At 60.2% G+C, this 16,202-nt stretch overlaps 2 protein-coding genes across 6 annotated transcripts; one reads left to right on the top strand and one right to left on the bottom strand.

The window, feature by feature from the left end:
- Nucleotides 1–591: 591 nt before the first annotated feature.
- SMIM29 (small integral membrane protein 29) lies at nt 592–3,424 on the top strand. Of its 3 annotated transcripts, none has more exons than XM_070777849.1 (5): nt 592–729; nt 2,024–2,147; nt 2,398–2,423; nt 2,706–2,811; nt 2,973–3,424. In XM_070777849.1, exons 2-5 carry the CDS (start codon nt 2,097–2,099, stop codon nt 3,036–3,038), a joined length of 249 nt encoding a protein of 82 aa, XP_070633950.1. In that variant the 5' UTR covers nt 592–729; nt 2,024–2,096; the 3' UTR covers nt 3,039–3,424. The 3 variants fall into 3 exon arrangements, with proteins under 3 accessions (XP_070633950.1, XP_019841062.1, XP_070633949.1); XM_019985503.2 differs by having other exon boundaries at nt 593–729; nt 2,024–2,207; XM_070777848.1 differs by lacking the exon at nt 592–729 and adding an exon at nt 997–1,399 and having other exon boundaries at nt 2,024–2,207.
- Nucleotides 3,425–3,549: 125 nt separating this feature from the next.
- On the bottom strand, nt 3,550–12,468 carry HMGA1 (high mobility group AT-hook 1). 3 transcript variants are annotated; one of them, XM_019985507.2, is made up of 7 exons: nt 12,339–12,468; nt 11,950–12,072; nt 9,278–9,371; nt 8,730–8,871; nt 6,892–6,975; nt 6,219–6,269; nt 3,550–4,912 (listed from the first exon to the last, which is right to left on the bottom strand). In XM_019985507.2, exons 4-7 carry the CDS (start codon nt 8,829–8,831, stop codon nt 4,859–4,861), a joined length of 291 nt encoding a protein of 96 aa, XP_019841066.1. In that variant the 5' UTR covers nt 8,832–8,871; nt 9,278–9,371; nt 11,950–12,072; nt 12,339–12,468; the 3' UTR covers nt 3,550–4,858. The 3 variants fall into 3 exon arrangements, with proteins under 3 accessions (XP_019841066.1, XP_019841065.1, XP_070633952.1); XM_019985506.2 differs by lacking the exon at nt 9,278–9,371; XM_070777851.1 differs by lacking the exons at nt 9,278–9,371; nt 11,950–12,072; nt 12,339–12,468 and adding an exon at nt 10,902–11,024.
- Between the last annotated feature and the right edge of the window lie 3,734 nt (nt 12,469–16,202).

Raw genomic sequence — 16,202 nt, 5'->3', positions numbered from 1 at the left:
CTTCACACCACTGGTGCGGTTTGTGTGTGTGTGTGTGTGTGTGTGTGTGTGTGTGTGCCCCAGAAAACCGGAAAGAGGTTAACAGGGAAAATTAAAATTCAGGGCATGTTATGTGCTAGGCTCCACTCGTGCCATCGTTTGCTGCCTGCAGCAGCCTGTTTCACCAACACGAAGAGTAAGTAAGGAGTAGGGAGGGAGGGTGGCTGGGTGCGAGGTCCGAGGCCAGGCAAGGGCTATTCTAGGCCCGCCTACACACCCCGAGCACAGCACAGACGGGCAGTCACGCTGCGTGCGAGGAGGCCTAGGGGGCTCCACAGACATTAACGGAGGCCCCACGGGGCCTGCGATGCACGTTAGAGCGGGGCCCGGCTCCGACCAGCGGGGCGAGGGGCGCACGCCAGGCCCAGACCCCACACGCGAGCTCCGGAGCACTGCCGCCCCGGGGACGCCCCGCGGGACGCCGGGAAGCCGCGCCCCGCCCCGAGCCGCCGCGCAGCCCGCGGCTGCCCCCTGCCGCCGCGGCGTGGGCGCTGCAGCCCCGGCTGTATCCGCCTCCGGATTGGCGGCTCCGGCAGTCTCCGGGCCGGCTGCCTGCGGCCATCGGATTGGCTGCACCCCGATACCGCGGCCCCGCCCGTTTCCCCGGGTCCTTTGATCACGCGCCTACTGGCTCTTCCGGGGCCTGGGAGCCAACCGAGGGCGTTCCTTTCCGGGCTGCAGCGGCGGGAGGTAAGGCATGGCCGGGTTGCATGGGCTGCAGAGCGCCGGTACAGGTCCACGCCTGGGGTGTCGGGATTTCAGGATACTTGGGTCGCTCTGCGCCCCCCTCACGTTCTCCTTCCCTGGCCTGAGCCTCCCAGCGCCGTGGGAACTACCCCTCGCTCTCCCTTGCTGGTGCGCATCCTAAGGACGGCCTGTCAACCTCCCTACCTCGGAATGTCCCCTCGACCACGGGACAGGCGTGCGACTGGGCGAGTCCGGAGCCCCCATGGGCACCGAGACAGGCGGCTCAGCCCTTAACCTCTGATGGAAACCCAGGCGAACCGGGGTCACAGACCTCGGAGCGTCTGCGTGCAGCCACCCGTGAAGAGTCTCCTTGCATCTGTCATGGGAGCTGACCCTCTCCACTTCCGCCTGTCATGCCAGGCTAGGAGGGGAGGACCCGGGCGGAGCCCCGAGTGAGGACCAGGGGGAGGTGACATCACCTCGCAGATGCAGCCCAGCCCTGCCCACTGGTGTCCACTCTAGCACAAGACCAATGCGGGAGACGGTGCCCAGGTTCTATGTCTGGAGTGACACCAGGGACAACGAAGGCCTGCGACCTATAGCCTGAAGTGTGGGCACTGGACCAAGATCGAGGGGGGTCCTCCAGATGCTCCTCCCTCACCCCTTGGCTGCAGTGAGGACCCCTTATTTTAACCTAATCTCTCCATTTTGCTTCACTGGATAGCTTCTGGTAGCCCAGTGCTCTAGGAAGAGGGGGCGGGAGCTGGGGACCTCCACCTAACCTTCCCTCAGTAACTAGTATCTGCAAATGTTTGGCCAGCACCAGCACCTGGGTGAGAGCCCCACCCTGGGCAGCACTCAGGCCCTGGGTCTGGCCTCCCCTTGGTGCCCCTGGGTAAACCCCAGGATTTGCTGAGAGTCACTGGAGGGCTCAGCCCAGCACACTGACCTGGAAGACCCCCTCCCTCCCCTTTCCAGGACCTGACCTTAAGTTTTCATGTATTATTACTATATTGGGGAGGGATCCAGAGCCTGGCTGTCACCCTGGGTGGAATTGACAACCTCCTCCTTCCTCTTCAGATTTCCCTCATAGCTCAGTTGGTAAAGAATCCGCCTACAATGCGGGAGACCTGGGTTCAGTCCCTGGGTTGGGAAGATCCCCTGGAGAAGGGAAAGGCTACCCACTCCAGTATTCTGGCCTGGAGAATTCCATGGACTATATACAGTCCATGGGCTCCGAAAGAGTCGGACATGACTGAGCAACTTTCACCTTCACTTTCACTTTCCCCCTCTTCAGGGAGCCCGGGGGAGGCACCCTCCCGAGGCGGTACTGCCCATGCTGACTACAGGGCCCTCCAGCTGCCGATGTCATGAGTAACACCACAGTGCCCAATGCCCCGCAGGCCAACAGCGACTCCATGGTGGGCTATGTGTTGGGACCCTTCTTCCTCATCACCCTGGTCGGGGTGGTGGTGGCTGTGGTAAGAAGCCTCCACACGTACACACACCCCCACACTCTTGCTAAGGCAGGGGCGAGTGGGCCTGGACCAGCCTGTACACAGCATCTCACTGTCCTGCTGTCTCGGGAGAGGAGGGTGTGGAGGTGGGTCCCTGTCCCCCGTGGGCCATCCTGGGATCAGCCGCCTCCACAGTGCTGTTTCCCTATTACAGGTGATGTACATCCAGAAGAGAAAACGGTGAGTGTCCCTGTCCTGAGTGCTCCCCACCTGCATTCTGCTTAAAAGTTCTTCCCACAGGATCTGAGACCCCAGCATACACGTAAGATGCCCTTCAGGCATTCAGAAGACCAACCTGAAATTCCCCGCACGCGTTAGGTTTTTCCTATCCAGACACGTGTCCTTAGAGCTCTAGGACCCTGAAAGGCACCCACTGGAGGTGCCCCGCTGGGGGAAACAGTGGAGTCAGATGTCTGCAGGGAGGTGTGGGGTGCCGTGGCTGAACACCCCCTTGCCCCCCAGGGTGGACCGGCTTCGCCATCACCTGCTCCCCATGTACAGCTATGACCCTGCCGAGGAGCTGCACGAGGCCGAGCAGGAGCTGCTGTCGGATGTGGGGGACCCCAAGGTGAGCACTCTGGGGGGACAGAGAACCAGCAGGGATGGGCCTGCTCTCCTCACAGCCCTGAAGCCAGAACCTGCTTCCACCCTCAGCCTTCCCCATTTGGGCTGGGGCCAGTCAGGTGCCTCCCTGCAAGCTGTGCTGTGGCCCGCTCTCCCCTGCTACAGGTGGTCCACGGCTGGCAGAGTGGCTACCAGCACAAGCGGATGCCCTTGTTGGATGTCAAGACGTGACCTGAGCCCCCTAACCCTGCCCCTCCCCGAACCACCGGGTCCTGATCGGCCAGGGCCCTGCAGCCTGCTGCTCCCCCAGCATCCTTCCCCCCAGCCTGGCTCCTAAGCCCGGCAGAGCCGCCAGCCTCCACTGGACCCACCTCCTCACTCCCTCCTAGGCTTTCAGTCCTTTGTGGGATGAGCCTACCTACTAGCCACTCCCAGGAACTAATGAGAATGTTTCTTCCTGGGGTGAAAGGGTGGCTGGGATTACCAGGTGGGGCTTTGCCCTTCCATGGGCACCCTTCTCTAGCCCTCCCAGACTTAGCTTTGGAGCTGTTCCCATGGTGACAGGGCCTAATGTATATTCAGTATATATATTTTGTAAATAAAATGTTTTGTGGCTAGGGGTGTAGTTGACTTCATCAAGACCGGCTTACGTTACCTTCCCTGTGCTTTTTCTTTTTCACTCACTCACTAGAGATCCTTGGTTTCTAACCTCTGTTCTAGGCACCCACCACAGAAAAGACAGTCCAGAAAAGGATATTTTTTTATTCAAGTAACTGCAAATAGGAAACCAGAGGGGAGCCCCAGGCTGGGACAAATAATGGCTACCTCCTCCCTGACAGAACAGGTGGAGAAGGTGGCCCCTACACCTGACAGTCAACACGGGCCCCCCCCTCCCCACCCTCACTCTGCTGCAGCATCCTAGGGGCAGGACCCCACCTTCCCTGGGACTGGGGGAGTTGGTACCCAGCCTGCTTTGCTCCAGGCCCCTTCCCCTAAGGGCTTCTTGGAGGAGGGGGACGTGGGCAGAACAGGAGGCAATGAGGATGGACATTTGGCGCTGGTAGCAGCAGCAGCGACGTATGTCTAAGAACAAAACATATAACAAAAAACAACACGACTGTCCAGAGGTAGTTTGTGAACAGAGGAAAGATGGAACCAGAACCTTGGGGGTTGGGGAGGAGCAGAAGGGTGGGAGTGGGCGAGACTAGCTCCTGGTTATTAGTGCCCCGAGGGAAGGGAAGAGGGGAAACTGAGGCCTGGAGCGGAAGCAGACAGGGGCGGGGAGTGGCTCCAGCTCTCGAAAGTGGCTGCTGCAGGGAGCCCAGGCCTCCTGGGCCTCACCTGGATAAAGGGGATGCTTTCCATCATTGCAATGGGATTCCAGGGTGAGGGCAAGGTGGGCTGGAGCCTGCCTAGAGCTGGGAGAGGACTTACATTCCTACCTTCCTTCCTGAGCCCCCAAGAGGGTGGCCCCACCTAGTGTGGGGACAAGGCAAGGCGGGAAGGAGAGGGGGGTGAGCCACCCCTCGGTGAGACACAGGTCGATTGGGGGTGGTGGGGGGCATCTCGGGGCAGTCGCCCCTCTCCAGTGGCCGCACCTGCTGCGGCTAGTACAGTGGCGTGGGGCATGTCCGAATGAGAGCATGAGATGGGGCTTGGGCCCCTTTTAAGGCCAGGGGAGCCCTCCCAGGCCCCTTAACGGGAAGCCAGAGGGGAGAGGCAGAGGGGATCCCCAAACCGAGAGCCCAGCCAGCAAGGCCCCCACCACACAGGGAGCAGGGGTGCGGCAGCCTGGGAGCGGCTAAGTGGAAGTCAGCTTTGTCCAGGACGGCGGGTGTGGCGGGTGGGTGAGGGGTCGCTGGGACCTGAAATCAAAGGGAGCGGCTCCCCACTCGGGCCCAGGGACCCTGTGGTGGCTGGTGTGCGGTGTAGTGTGGCGGGGAGGGCGCAGGTAGGGGGCAGGGAGGGCCTGGGGGGGGGGGGCGGCGGGAGCAGAGCGGAGCTGTCCAGTCCCAGAAGGAAACTGCTCCTCGGGAGGGAGCAGGCGGCGGTCACTGCTCTTCCTCTGAGGACTCCTGCGAGATGCCCTCCTCTTCCTCCTTCTCCTGCAGGGTAGGCAGGGCCATCAAGAGAATGCCAGGCCCGCCCCCTCCTCTGCTGCCGCCCCCAGAGGCCAAGCTCACCACCCCCAGCTCCGCACACCCGGCCTCTCCAGAAGGGGGATGAGTCAGGGCTGAGTGTGTGGGTGACTCAGCAACCTCCACGGCCCAGTTTCATTCATAAAAAGGAAGAATTTAAAGGGAGGGAAAAAAAACCACACACACACTGCTCTCACACACAGCCAGGCCCCGCAGCCCCCAGAGGCAGGGGGCTCCTGGCAGAGCACAGGGCACCCCTGGGCTCAAGCTGGCAAGGAAGTGACTGGTCCTGGGGTGGGAGACGGCAGCCAGGGAAAGGAAAAGGGGAGGGCAGGGGTGGCTGGAGGCTGTGAGCCCCCTCCACGGGGGGTACCAGGTGGCCTCAGCAGCCCGCAGGGGCAGCTGCTGGGCGGTGGAGGGGCCACGGCCGCGGGCTGACCCCAGGCCAGGGCGGGGAGCGAGGGGAAGTGTGCGCCGGCCGGGGCTCACTCACTGGGCGGGAATGTCGGGACACCACACAGGGCCCCCGTGCCAGGCACAAACTCCAAAACAACCCGTTTCCTGTTACTCACTCTTGGGGCCCTGCCAGCACCCCAAGCCCCCCTCAGCCGGTGGTGGCTCAGCTCACACAGCTCGAGGAACGAGCCGTGGGGAGGACAGGTTGCAGGGGCCCCAGCTGCAGCGGCGCCCCGGAAGATCTCTGGGCTCAGCCCGCCAGCCACCGCTCCCAGCTGTCTGGGGGCCCAGAAGGGGGTGGGGCCCCCACGTGAGGAGCGGCGTCCACAGGGCAGCGCCCCTCAGCTCCCACCCAACAGGCTATGTCCCACCCCCTCCCAGAGTTGAGATCCTCTACTGCTGCTGCTTAAACCTCCCTTCTTCTTCTTCATTACTACAATGGGGGGCGGCGGGGAGACACTACCATATGACCTCAAGGTCCACCCTAGAAGTTCTGACTCTGAACCAGAAGCAGGGGAAGGAAAAGATAAGAACACCCCCAGTAAGGCAGGGCAGGGAGTCTGGCCTGGTTTGTACCTGGGACCCTGCACTTCTCATGGACACAGCTCTTCAGAAGCCCTGGGCTGAGTGCCAGGAGTCCGGGCGCCCTGGACAAACCCTTTCCCCTCCCTAGGCCTGGGTGAAAATGTGAAGTCCCACCATGGCTGGCCCTGCAGGTCAGGAGAGCCGTCTCCCTCTGTGGGCACACAGGAAGGAGCATCACTGTCTTTAACAGTCTCCCCAGAAGAACCAAGCTGCCTCTGCCGCAGTCACCTACCAGTTTTTTGGGTCTGCCCCTTGGTTTTCTCCCTGGAGTTGTGGTGGTTTTCTAGATGGTCAGAGAAAAGATCCACTAAGTCAAAAATGTCCCTGACGGTGCCCACCCAATGACCAGTGTCCCAGATGGTGAGGGACAGCAGGGAGGGGCGGCCCGGGACTCCCACCCCGGCGGGCCCACCCGAGTCCAGCTGGTGATGACTGGCCAGCCACACCGCCCCCCCCCCCCACCCCAACATACACACACGCCCCCCAACTCCCTCCTCCACCCATGACTCAAGAGGATATGAGTCGTGTTTTAGAAAAAATAAAATAAAAAACAAAACAACTTCTCTGAAAGGCTGATGCCACTATGAATCTGGCCTCCCCCCTCATTCCTGCAGGAGCCAGGGGACCTCCCGAAGAGAAGGTGACAGTCTCAGCCCTGGACGGAGCTGCCCCCTTGCTCCTCCCTCCCAGCTTGCCTCTCCAGACCAGGAAACCTGCTGGACACCTGACTTCCCCACTGTCCTGGGCAGGCCAAGGCCCAGAAGTGAGACCTCAGTCAACGCCCCCCTCGCCTCCATGGGCACAGGCCCATCACCACCCATGTGCCAGAAGCAGGTGCAGAAAATGAGGACAGACCAGGCCTCCCATGGCTGCTGTCAGGGCAGAGGGCCCCCTGCAAGCCTCACCCGGGTCTTGGCGGCACCCTTGTTTTTGCTCCCCTTCGGTCGGCCCCGAGGTCTCTTAGGTGTTGGCACTTCACTGGGCTCCTTCTGCAAAGACAGATGAGACAGTCAGAGACACAGAAGCCACCTGCCCTGCCCCCTTTCAGGACAGAGCCCTCTGCCCCAGCCCAGCAGTGGTCTGCGCAGCCCCACTCCAGAATCCACAGGAACCATGGCAGGTAACCCTTGGGATCCAGGTTCTCCACCTGACATTCTTTTGCAAAGCCTTTCCCTTAGCTTCTCTGCAACAGCAAAATGACAAGACACCAGAAGGCCTCTGGGAAGGGTGTCGTGGAGGCAGAAAGACACGAGACAGCTGTCCATACTCCAGCTCGGCCTCTGATCAGCTCTCAGATCTTGGGCCAGACGCTGAATGAAGACAGGACAAGTCTCCCAGCACTGGGCTATGATCACTGCCCACCCCACCCATACCTCCGCCAGAAGGCAGGGATGCAGAAGAGGGGAAAGGATGCCCCTTCCCCTAGAGGGAGCCTCCGGCTCTACCTGCAAACCAGACTCCCTCCAGTTACCGAGACCCCTGCCATTTGGGCCACTGAAACTTTAATTTTCAGAGACAGAATAAAAAGCTGCTACATAATGCACAGAAGGCGGGCAGTAAAGGCACATCAGTGGTGTTTCCCAGGGCGGCTGCCCGTTCATCGCGCAGTAACCCCACACCCCTTCTGACACCCCTCACCAACATGCCCACAGCCGGCAGGGGGAAGCCAAAGGAATCGGACTAAGGGGATGACTTCTCCACACGTGAACAGGGCTCTGAAAGAGGCAGATGAATTCCACCGCCCGTGAGACTCCTCACGGCGCCTAAAGAGCGAGTACAGAGATCCCCAATGGGGGTGGGGAGGCGTGCCTGGGGCCTGGTGGATAAGGATCAGCTTCGGTTCCTTTCCCCTTCTCTCCCCCAGGAAAGGGAAGGAACGGGGCTTCACCCACAGCTGCGCCCTCATGTGGGGACAGCTGCCTCTCAAGAGAGAAACCAAGGTCTCCACCAGGTAACAGGTGGCCCACACAGCCTGACTGGCCAAGCTCCCTGGGGTACCCGGAACCAGGGCTCTGAGTCACTCTGCCACCAACTCCCCAACGTTTTAAACTTTCTGGGCTTTTACAGAACCAGCCAAAGCCCAATGCAGGGTCACTCAAGGAAGCCCACGAACAGGTGCTGGCCCCTGCCCCGGGATGGAGAACTACAGAAACGGACAGTAAGTATTAAGTAAGTCACCAGAGCGCCGCCACGCGTACTGCTGGGCTTACATATGTGAACGTTCACGTTTCTACAATTCATCTTTGTTGTTTAGTCGCCAAGTCACATCCAACGCTTTTACGACTCCACGGACGGTAGCCCACCAGGCTCCTCTGTCCATGGGATTTCCCGGGCAAGAATACTGGAGTGGGTTGCCATTTCCTCCTCCAGGGGATCTTCCTGACCCAGGGATCAATCTTGCGTCTCCTGCTTGGCAGGCAGATTCTTTACCACTGAGCCACCATACTTCAATACGCTGGTCCACAATGGACTGGAGATAAAGGGTGAGTGGTTTACCAGTGTACGCTCTGGCCTGCATGACTACAGGCTCACTTCTGGCTTGAACTCAGGTTCAGCGCTCCCTTGGACCACACTCCTCTCGGGCACCAGGGACGCGTGTGTGGGGAGCGCACACATGTGTAGGAATGATGCCGCACCCTGCCAGTCCTGTTTTCACCTGCCATGATCCCTAACCCCAAGAGGTAAACCGAGGCAAAGGTCTGGACAGCCAGCTGCCTCCTGCCAGCGTGGCCCCAGGGCTCACCGGAGGCTGCTTGCGAGGCCGGCCCCGCCCGCGCTTCTCAGCGCCGTCCTTCTCCTGCTTGGAGGCCAGGGGCTGGCTGGACTTCGAGCTCGACTCGCTCATCTTCCCTCGTCAGCAGAGCAGGCGAGGAGCCACGGCTGGGCTGCAGGGAGGCAGGAAAAGTGTTAGCCACCTCCAAACCCTCACCACTCCCACCCGAGAAACGCCCAGCGGGAAACTGCCTGCTCCCAGGGACCCCCAAGACTCCACACCCAGCCTGGCGTGCAGGCTGCAGGGCGGGGCTGGGCCGTTGGCTCTAATCAGAGCCTTATCTCCTGCTCAGAAGGGCTCTTTGTTGCCCTGCCACCCCCACTCAAGAGTGCAGCCAGCCCAGACCTGGCCGTGGGTGAGGTCACCCTGGCTGAGGTGTGGGCAAGATGGTCCTCAGACTGCCAGGGCCCTCCCCTCCACTGTGCCGCCCCTTCTCTTTTAAAAGCAAGCCAAGCCTGGGTAGCTCTCGGGGGAACAAGGGAGGAGAGGTAAGCAGGGAATGAGCCCTGCACATCTACCTGGCAGCCATGCCATCAGTCCCTGGGCCACCTTGTCCACAGCACTGCCCAGGGCCCCAGCGGTTCTCTCTGCTTCCCTCTCCCTGGGTTAAACCTTGGAGGGTCAAAGATGCGAACAATTTGGGAAATGGGGGCTAAAACCACACTGGGTGAGGTGTGGGGAGGAAAAGAAATCACCCAAAGCTGAAAGGGGAGTCTCCTCTTACCCCAGCCCACTCCCACCCACCTGGAGTCAGACAGGATCCTTCTCTTTGATGCCTCCTCTCATGAGGGGCAGGGACTTCTCCAACTGAGAGGGAGAAGACACTAGCTGACCCCCTGAAGCCCTAGGAGGGCTGATCCTCAAAGCGCCCTGGTCCTTTTCTAGCATATTCCCAAGAGGACTGTTTGGACTTAATCAGTCCTACAAATACAGAATTCATGTAAAACCACCCGCTACAAGGGGCACATGCACCTGTATTTGGGAGTCTCTTCCAGAGGCTGAGAAAGAGCCCCCATTCCTATCCTCCCAGTTATTATCCCCAAGTTACAGACAGAGATTTGTCCTGGGAGGCTGCCCTTGGCAAAGGGTGGGCCCAAGTGTCTCCACTTCCAGAAAAGCCCCTCAACCTATAAAAGGGGAGTAATGATGCTCCACCTGTCTTGCCTTCGTCCGCAGACTGCAGCAAGAATCAAACCAGGTAAAAATTAAAAATACTTAAACAACTGAAAGGTTCATTCCAATCAAAATGAGAACTAGAACATTTGAAAAAGACTCTCCTTTTTCAGATTCAGACTATTTCCAATTTTAACCCAGAGAGGAAAGCCTGTTGTTTTGCAAACTTGTGATTGTTAAGAGGGGCCTGAGGCCCCTGATCCTCAAGTATTGAAATGCTCCAGACGGCGAGACTTCGTCTGGTAATTATTCCATTTCATAATATTTCAGACTTGAAGACCCTTTTAAACAAGGTGGTTGGTGATTTATCCTGCTCCATCATTAGTGGCTTGGCCTGCTCTGTAATTACAGGCAGTGATTAGAATCTTACATTACACCACAGATCCCCCTTCAAAACTAAACATCAAAATTAATCAGCTAAATGAGCGCTGACCTCACATGAGGTTTGCTGGAGGCCCCCTCCAAGAGGGGGTTCTAGTTGGGCGAAGCCAGCCCCTAATCCCAGAAGGCCTAGCCTAGCCTGCCTGGGGACCCTGTTGAGTGCCTCTGGTATTTCCCCCACTTCTTGCTGCTGGGGACCCTTTAACCCGCTCACCCTCACCACAGATCCAGGCCTCCATGAACTGAATTAAGGCCTGAGGCCCTCTCTGGTGAGACCAACAAATGCTTGTCTCTTCCACCTGTTTCTGAACATCAGGGAGGCCTGGCTTGGAGAAGCCACGTTTGAGGCCCAACTTCAATCCTATGGTCGGTAATAAGCCCTTTCGGGCCTCAGACTTGTCCCCTCCATACAATGTGGGCTCCACAAACGCTAAGGCAACCCGTGGCCATGACTCTAGGAAATCACCATGGGACTGCCTCATCTCCTCCCAAAAAGTGGCCTAGAGGAAGGGCTGATGAGGTGCCCAAGGTCACAGAGCTAGTTGGAGTGGGTTCCTGGCGACCCTTCTCGCCCGCCAGTTTCCTTACCCGCCTGGGGGCTGGTAAAGCCCCTGTCGCCCCTACTCCAGACCCGGGCCCTGGGTGACTCTGCAAGTGTCTGCGCCCGGCCGTTGCAGGTCGGCCGGAGGGACGAGGGGCCGGAGCGCGCGGGGGGAGGGGCGCAGGCCGCGGGTGCAGGCGCGGGAAACCGGTGCCCTCCGACCGCATGCACCGCCACGAGGGTGCACCCGGCCCCACTTCCTGCCAGAGGGGGCACCCAAGCCCGCCTTGGGGCAGGAAACCTGGCGCGCGCGGGGGAGAGGAAGAAAGCCGCCTCCCTCCGCGCCCTCCCCGCAAAATAAAAGCCCCAGTTAAAAAAAAAATGAAACGGGGAGTCAAAGGGACTAGTTCCAACAGAGCCCAGCAAAGCAGAGAAACCAGTTTGTGGGGGCGGAGGGCAGGCCGGGCCCCGGGGGCTGAAGAGGCGCAGGCCGGGCCAGAGGTGGGGTCGGGGTGAAGCCCCAAACCCAGGCCAGAGAGTCGGCCTCGGCTGCGGAGCGAGCGCCGGGATAAAAGGCCAAGCCTGGAGTTCAGGCCGAATTGCGGGGTTCCCGCCCATCCCACCCCCCACTTAGAGAACTTCCCCAGGCTGCGGGGCCGCCCGGCCCCGGGCTCTCCCGCCGCGCCCCAGCCTGCCCCTCTCCCCGCCCCCACGGCACAGGCCCGGGATCGGGCTCGGGCTCGGGCTCGGGCGGGAGCGGCGGCCGCGCGAGGTGCACCGAGAGCCGCCGGGTGCACGACTCGCGCTCGCCGCAGCCGCGCGCCCCCTCCCCCACCGCGCGCTTCTCCCGGGTCCCCGCCCCCCGCACGGCGCCCGCGGCGCGGGGGCAGGGGTGCGGGCGCCCTCCCCGTGCCGCGGGCCCCGCCGCCCGCCCCCCGCGCTGCGCGGCCCTCCCCTGCCGGCGGCTCGCGCAGCCCCGGCCTGGGAATAAAGCCGGAGGCGCGCGCTGCAGCCCCGGGGCGGCTTGCAGGAGGGGGCGGCGTGCGGCCGCGGCGCGGGCGCCCCCCTACGCCGCCGGCCCCGGGACGGACTCACCGCGAGCTCGGCTGCCGGCCTGCGGTGCGCTCTCCGAGCTGCCGGGAGCGACGGTGTTGGGCGCTGAGGACCGGCCTGGCTCCGCCGCCGCCGCCGCCGCCGCCGCTGGTAGCAAATGCGGATCTGAAACCGGGAGAGAGAGCAGAAGCGCTCAGAGGCCGCCGCCGCCGCGTGCTCGCCGCCCTGGCCCCCGCGGGGTATTTATATGTCACATCCAGGCCGGGGAGGGGGGGGGGGGCACAAAAATATTCCACCTCCCCCGAAGGATGGCGAGGGGCAGGAAGCTAGGCACGGCCCGTGCGCGGCCTCAATAAATAAATAATTTATTTAAATGATAGATATTTAAAAAAAAAAAAAAAAAGGAGCCACCGGAGGGGCCGCGAACTCACGCCTTCTTGGAGCCGCGCCAGGGCCAGAAATAGCCCGGGCTCGGAGTCCCAATTAGAGGAGCGCAGCCCCGGCTCAGGGGAGCTTAAAAAGAGCGACCCAGGGGCAGGGGGGACGGGCCCGCCCGCGCCAGCCGTGTCACTGGGGGGCGGGGACATGCAAATGAGCCTGGGGATTTAAAAGGGCGGCCGCCCGCCGCCGCCGCCGCCGCCGCCGCGCGGGTGGGTGCTGACGACGGCGAGGCCCATGCGGAGACGGGCGTCTGGGGGCGGGCGCGCAGGGGGGCCGGGTCGGGGCCCAGAGGCCGCGGCCCCCTCCCCGCAGTCCCCGGCCGGCAGACGTGGGGAGCTGCTGAGAGGGGTCACCAGGAAGCTCTTCCCAGGGGGCGGGCGTCCTCTCTGCGTGGAGTGGGCCCGCGGGAGAGACGCCTCTGGGGCCTTCCGGGCGTTAGGCCTGGCGCCCACGGGCGCGTGAATGTGCGCGGGCGCCGGTGCCTGCGGGGGTCTGCGCGGACGCGGGTTGGAGAGTCCTGCGGCCTACCCGTCGTCCTCTCCGCCTAGATAACGCGGCTCCTTAGAGTTTCCCCTGGGTGGACAGGTGTCTGCGTGTGCATTTCGGTGCCAGCCGTGTGTGGCTGACTGGTGAAATATAAGGTCTTGTGAAACTCGAACGTGAAACTTGTGAGATCCAGAGTTTAGATTTAATGGGCCCGAGTGAACCATAATCAAGGTGCGGTCTCCACGCGAGGCAAACGATTGGCTCCTCTTCAGGTAAACCTGAGGGGAGGGCTCGTTCCTTTTAAGTGACCCGGATGGTGTTGTGGAGACCAACGGTCCCACTGGGTGCCCTGGCCCCTTCCGCTGTGACTTTTTTTTTTTTTTTAATAAAACGTGACCCGGTGGTCGCCTGGAAGCACTCTGAAGGCAAGGAATGAGTCTGCGCACGATGTACCTCGCCACGCCTGGAGCCACAAAGACCTACTGCGCGAACGAGAAGGCAGCCCAAGCGGGAAGATGGCGCGGAGGGCGGTGGGGGAAGAAGGGGCGCGCCCTGCAGGCCGGGCCCGGGGCCTTCTTGGGCGCACCTCCCCGCCCCTGGTCCCCGAGGCGGCCTTCCCCATCTCCCCGTGATGCAGGGACTCGCAGTGCGGCCCAGTGACACACGGCTGTGACTCATGTTTCTCTGTGCTCCCCTTCTTCCTCCCCGGTCGGCGGAGGCCCCGGCTCGGCCCCCTCCTCAGGGGGCAAACCGGCGCTAGAGGGTGGGGGGACGCCTGGAAAATCCTGCGCCCAGAGTGGAGGCGGGGTGGGGAACCGGAGGGGCCGGGCCTCCTCGTTTCAGGAATGTCTCAGGAATGTTTCCGGTGGGGGTGGGGGGCAGGGCCGGGCCGGGGGCAGCACGTGCTCGGCCGGGTGGGGGCGGGGACGCCAGGGCGGGAAGGCGCTGGGGCCAATGGAGCGGGCTTAGGGAGGAGGGCGCGGGCCCGGGCGGGGAACGGGCCGGGAGGCCTCCCTCCGCGCGCCCGCCCCCCGCCCAGCGCCCAGGTGAAAGGCTGTCCCTGAGAAGTCCCCGGGCTGCCCCGGGAGGGGAGAGGAAGTCACCGAAGGGCGGCCTGAGGGAGAGGAGGGTGGAGGGGGAAGGCGAGGGCGAGGCTGGGGGAGGGGCGGCCTGCCCCTTTGTGTGGCGCGGGGGTGGGGGTGGGGCGGGGTGGAAGGCGCGCCGCTCCTTCCGTCTTTGTGCCCGGCCCGCCAAGCCAGCGCTTAGTAGGCCGCGAGTCCATTTGGCTGGAGGGCCTTGAGTTGCCAGCTCGAGAACTTCTGCAGCGTTGAGTGGAAGAGCGAGCCTTCAGCCCTTACCCTACCCGCCTGGGTCACAGGCCCCTGCCGGCCACCCGGGCGCCCACGCCTGGGCCTGGGAGAGCCCCCCCAGAGCCGGTCTGCCCCGGCCCATAAGGCAGCCCAGGCTTCTAGGCCCGAGCTCCCAGGCTAGCCGCCCTTCCAGGCCCCTCCCCTCGGCGCGCTAACCTCGGGGCCGCTCTCCCTGGCCTGGGCGGCCAGTGGTGGCCCCTGAAAGGGAGGGAGGTGGGGAAAAGGAAGAGAGCCTTCCACCTCGACAGGGCTGTGGGAAAACTTGGCCAACTTTTTGGCCCACTTCTAAACGAGCTGACTTGATCTTATTTTTCCTACTCTTATTTCCTCCTCATCCTGACTTCACCGACTTGTTACCTTGTATTATGTCTGTGTTTTTGTAAGCCACCTCAAACCCTCTGAAAGGAGGCAGGCATAAATAAATTTGTAGGCAAATATAGTAGTTTGTTCCTCTCCGGGATTACCCACACCCTTGAAATCCAAATAACTCTACCCACTGACCCCCACCTCCATTCTTTCTGGATTGCACATGCCCCAAATTGACTAACTTTCTTTCCTTTTTCAATAAGTAGTTATTAAGTAGAAGGATGAGTGACAGGGATAAAGATGAATAAGACAAGTCATAGTCCTTGCCACAGCGAATTTCCTGGGCAGAGACATCTAGAGGAACACAATCCCAGAGGTGCTGTGAGGAGAAAGCATTCAATCATTCATTCTATATTTATTGAAGGCCTACTGTGTACCAGGAACTTGTCCAAACTTTTAGGGTAAAACAATGAACAAAAAATGTTTCCTGCATTCTTGAAACCTGAATTAGGGGGTTAGGTGCTTAAAGAGACACTTAATAGGTGCAACAGGAAGAAGGATGGGAGCTGAGGGGTTAGAGGGTAGGTGCCAGAGAAGCCTGGAGGAGATGGGCTTTGGCAGGCTTTGATGAGATTTAGTAGGTGGAGGGCAGTGGGGAGCAGGCTGGGAGAGGGAGCTATTCTAGGCCTGGGGCATCCACCTCTTTGGTCAAGGCCTGAAGTAGGCGTCCCAAGGGAATTGGTCATAGCAGAACCAGTCTTCCCCACAGGAAGCATTTTCTTACCATCCGAGTTAGATTATACAGTTTTCACAAGGGCACCCAATGAACTTCAGTGAACCCAACAAAAATGTCCAGAGAATGGGGAATTCGGGTCAACTTTATTTTTCAGGACGGCTGAAGGTTAAGCTCATTTCCACTTGGGCTGTTGAAATTCTTCCTGACAAATGTTAGTTCTTTCCTTGCCTCACTGAGTAGCAGGGCCTGGTGACCTCTCAGTTGTGGCTTGGAAATATAGGGGTTTTGGTAGGTTGGGGGGTCTCTTAGTATCCTCTCGGTATTCATGGCTTAGTTTGTCTCTGCAGTCAATATATTCCTGGAGAAGGGAAAGGCTACCCGCTCCACTGTTCTGGCCTGGAGTCACAAAGAGTTGCACTCGACTGAACGACTTTCACTTTACCTCTTGCTTCTGAGTCAACTGCAGCTCTTAGGAGAGTAGAGGAGAAGACAGGTGTGATCATTCCATTTAGTGACTGGGTCTGTGGAGATTTTCCAAAAGGCATGGAGATGAGATGTGATGTTGATGATCATGTGTGTGTCCAGCCCTCCAAGGAAGATAGATGGGAGGAGGTGGGCAGAGGAGGAACAGGAATTACTATTGTTTAAACCAGGATACTTTTTAAAGTAAACCTTTTCCTGATGAAAACTGTACATACAGAAAATGCACAAATTCTTTATTCAGCTCAATATATTTTCATAAAGTGAGCACCCTTGTGTCCCCAGCACCCAGATAAAGAAAGAGAAATCTCCAGCTCCCTCTTGTCACAGTCCCAACTTATATTAGAATCCTTTGGTTTCACCTTCCAGGTGTACTGTATGGAAGAAATCATATGTTAGGTGTTCCTGGTTTCCTTTACTCAACAATTTGAGATTCATTCATGTTATTGCACATGTGGCTGCAGAAAGTTCATTAT

The sequence above is a fragment of the Bos indicus genome, chromosome 23, assembly GCF_029378745.1.
Source record: "Bos indicus isolate NIAB-ARS_2022 breed Sahiwal x Tharparkar chromosome 23, NIAB-ARS_B.indTharparkar_mat_pri_1.0, whole genome shotgun sequence".
In the NCBI taxonomy this organism is placed as follows: Eukaryota; Metazoa; Chordata; class Mammalia; order Artiodactyla; family Bovidae; genus Bos; species Bos indicus.
This window is presented reverse-complemented; position numbering and strand designations above follow the sequence as displayed.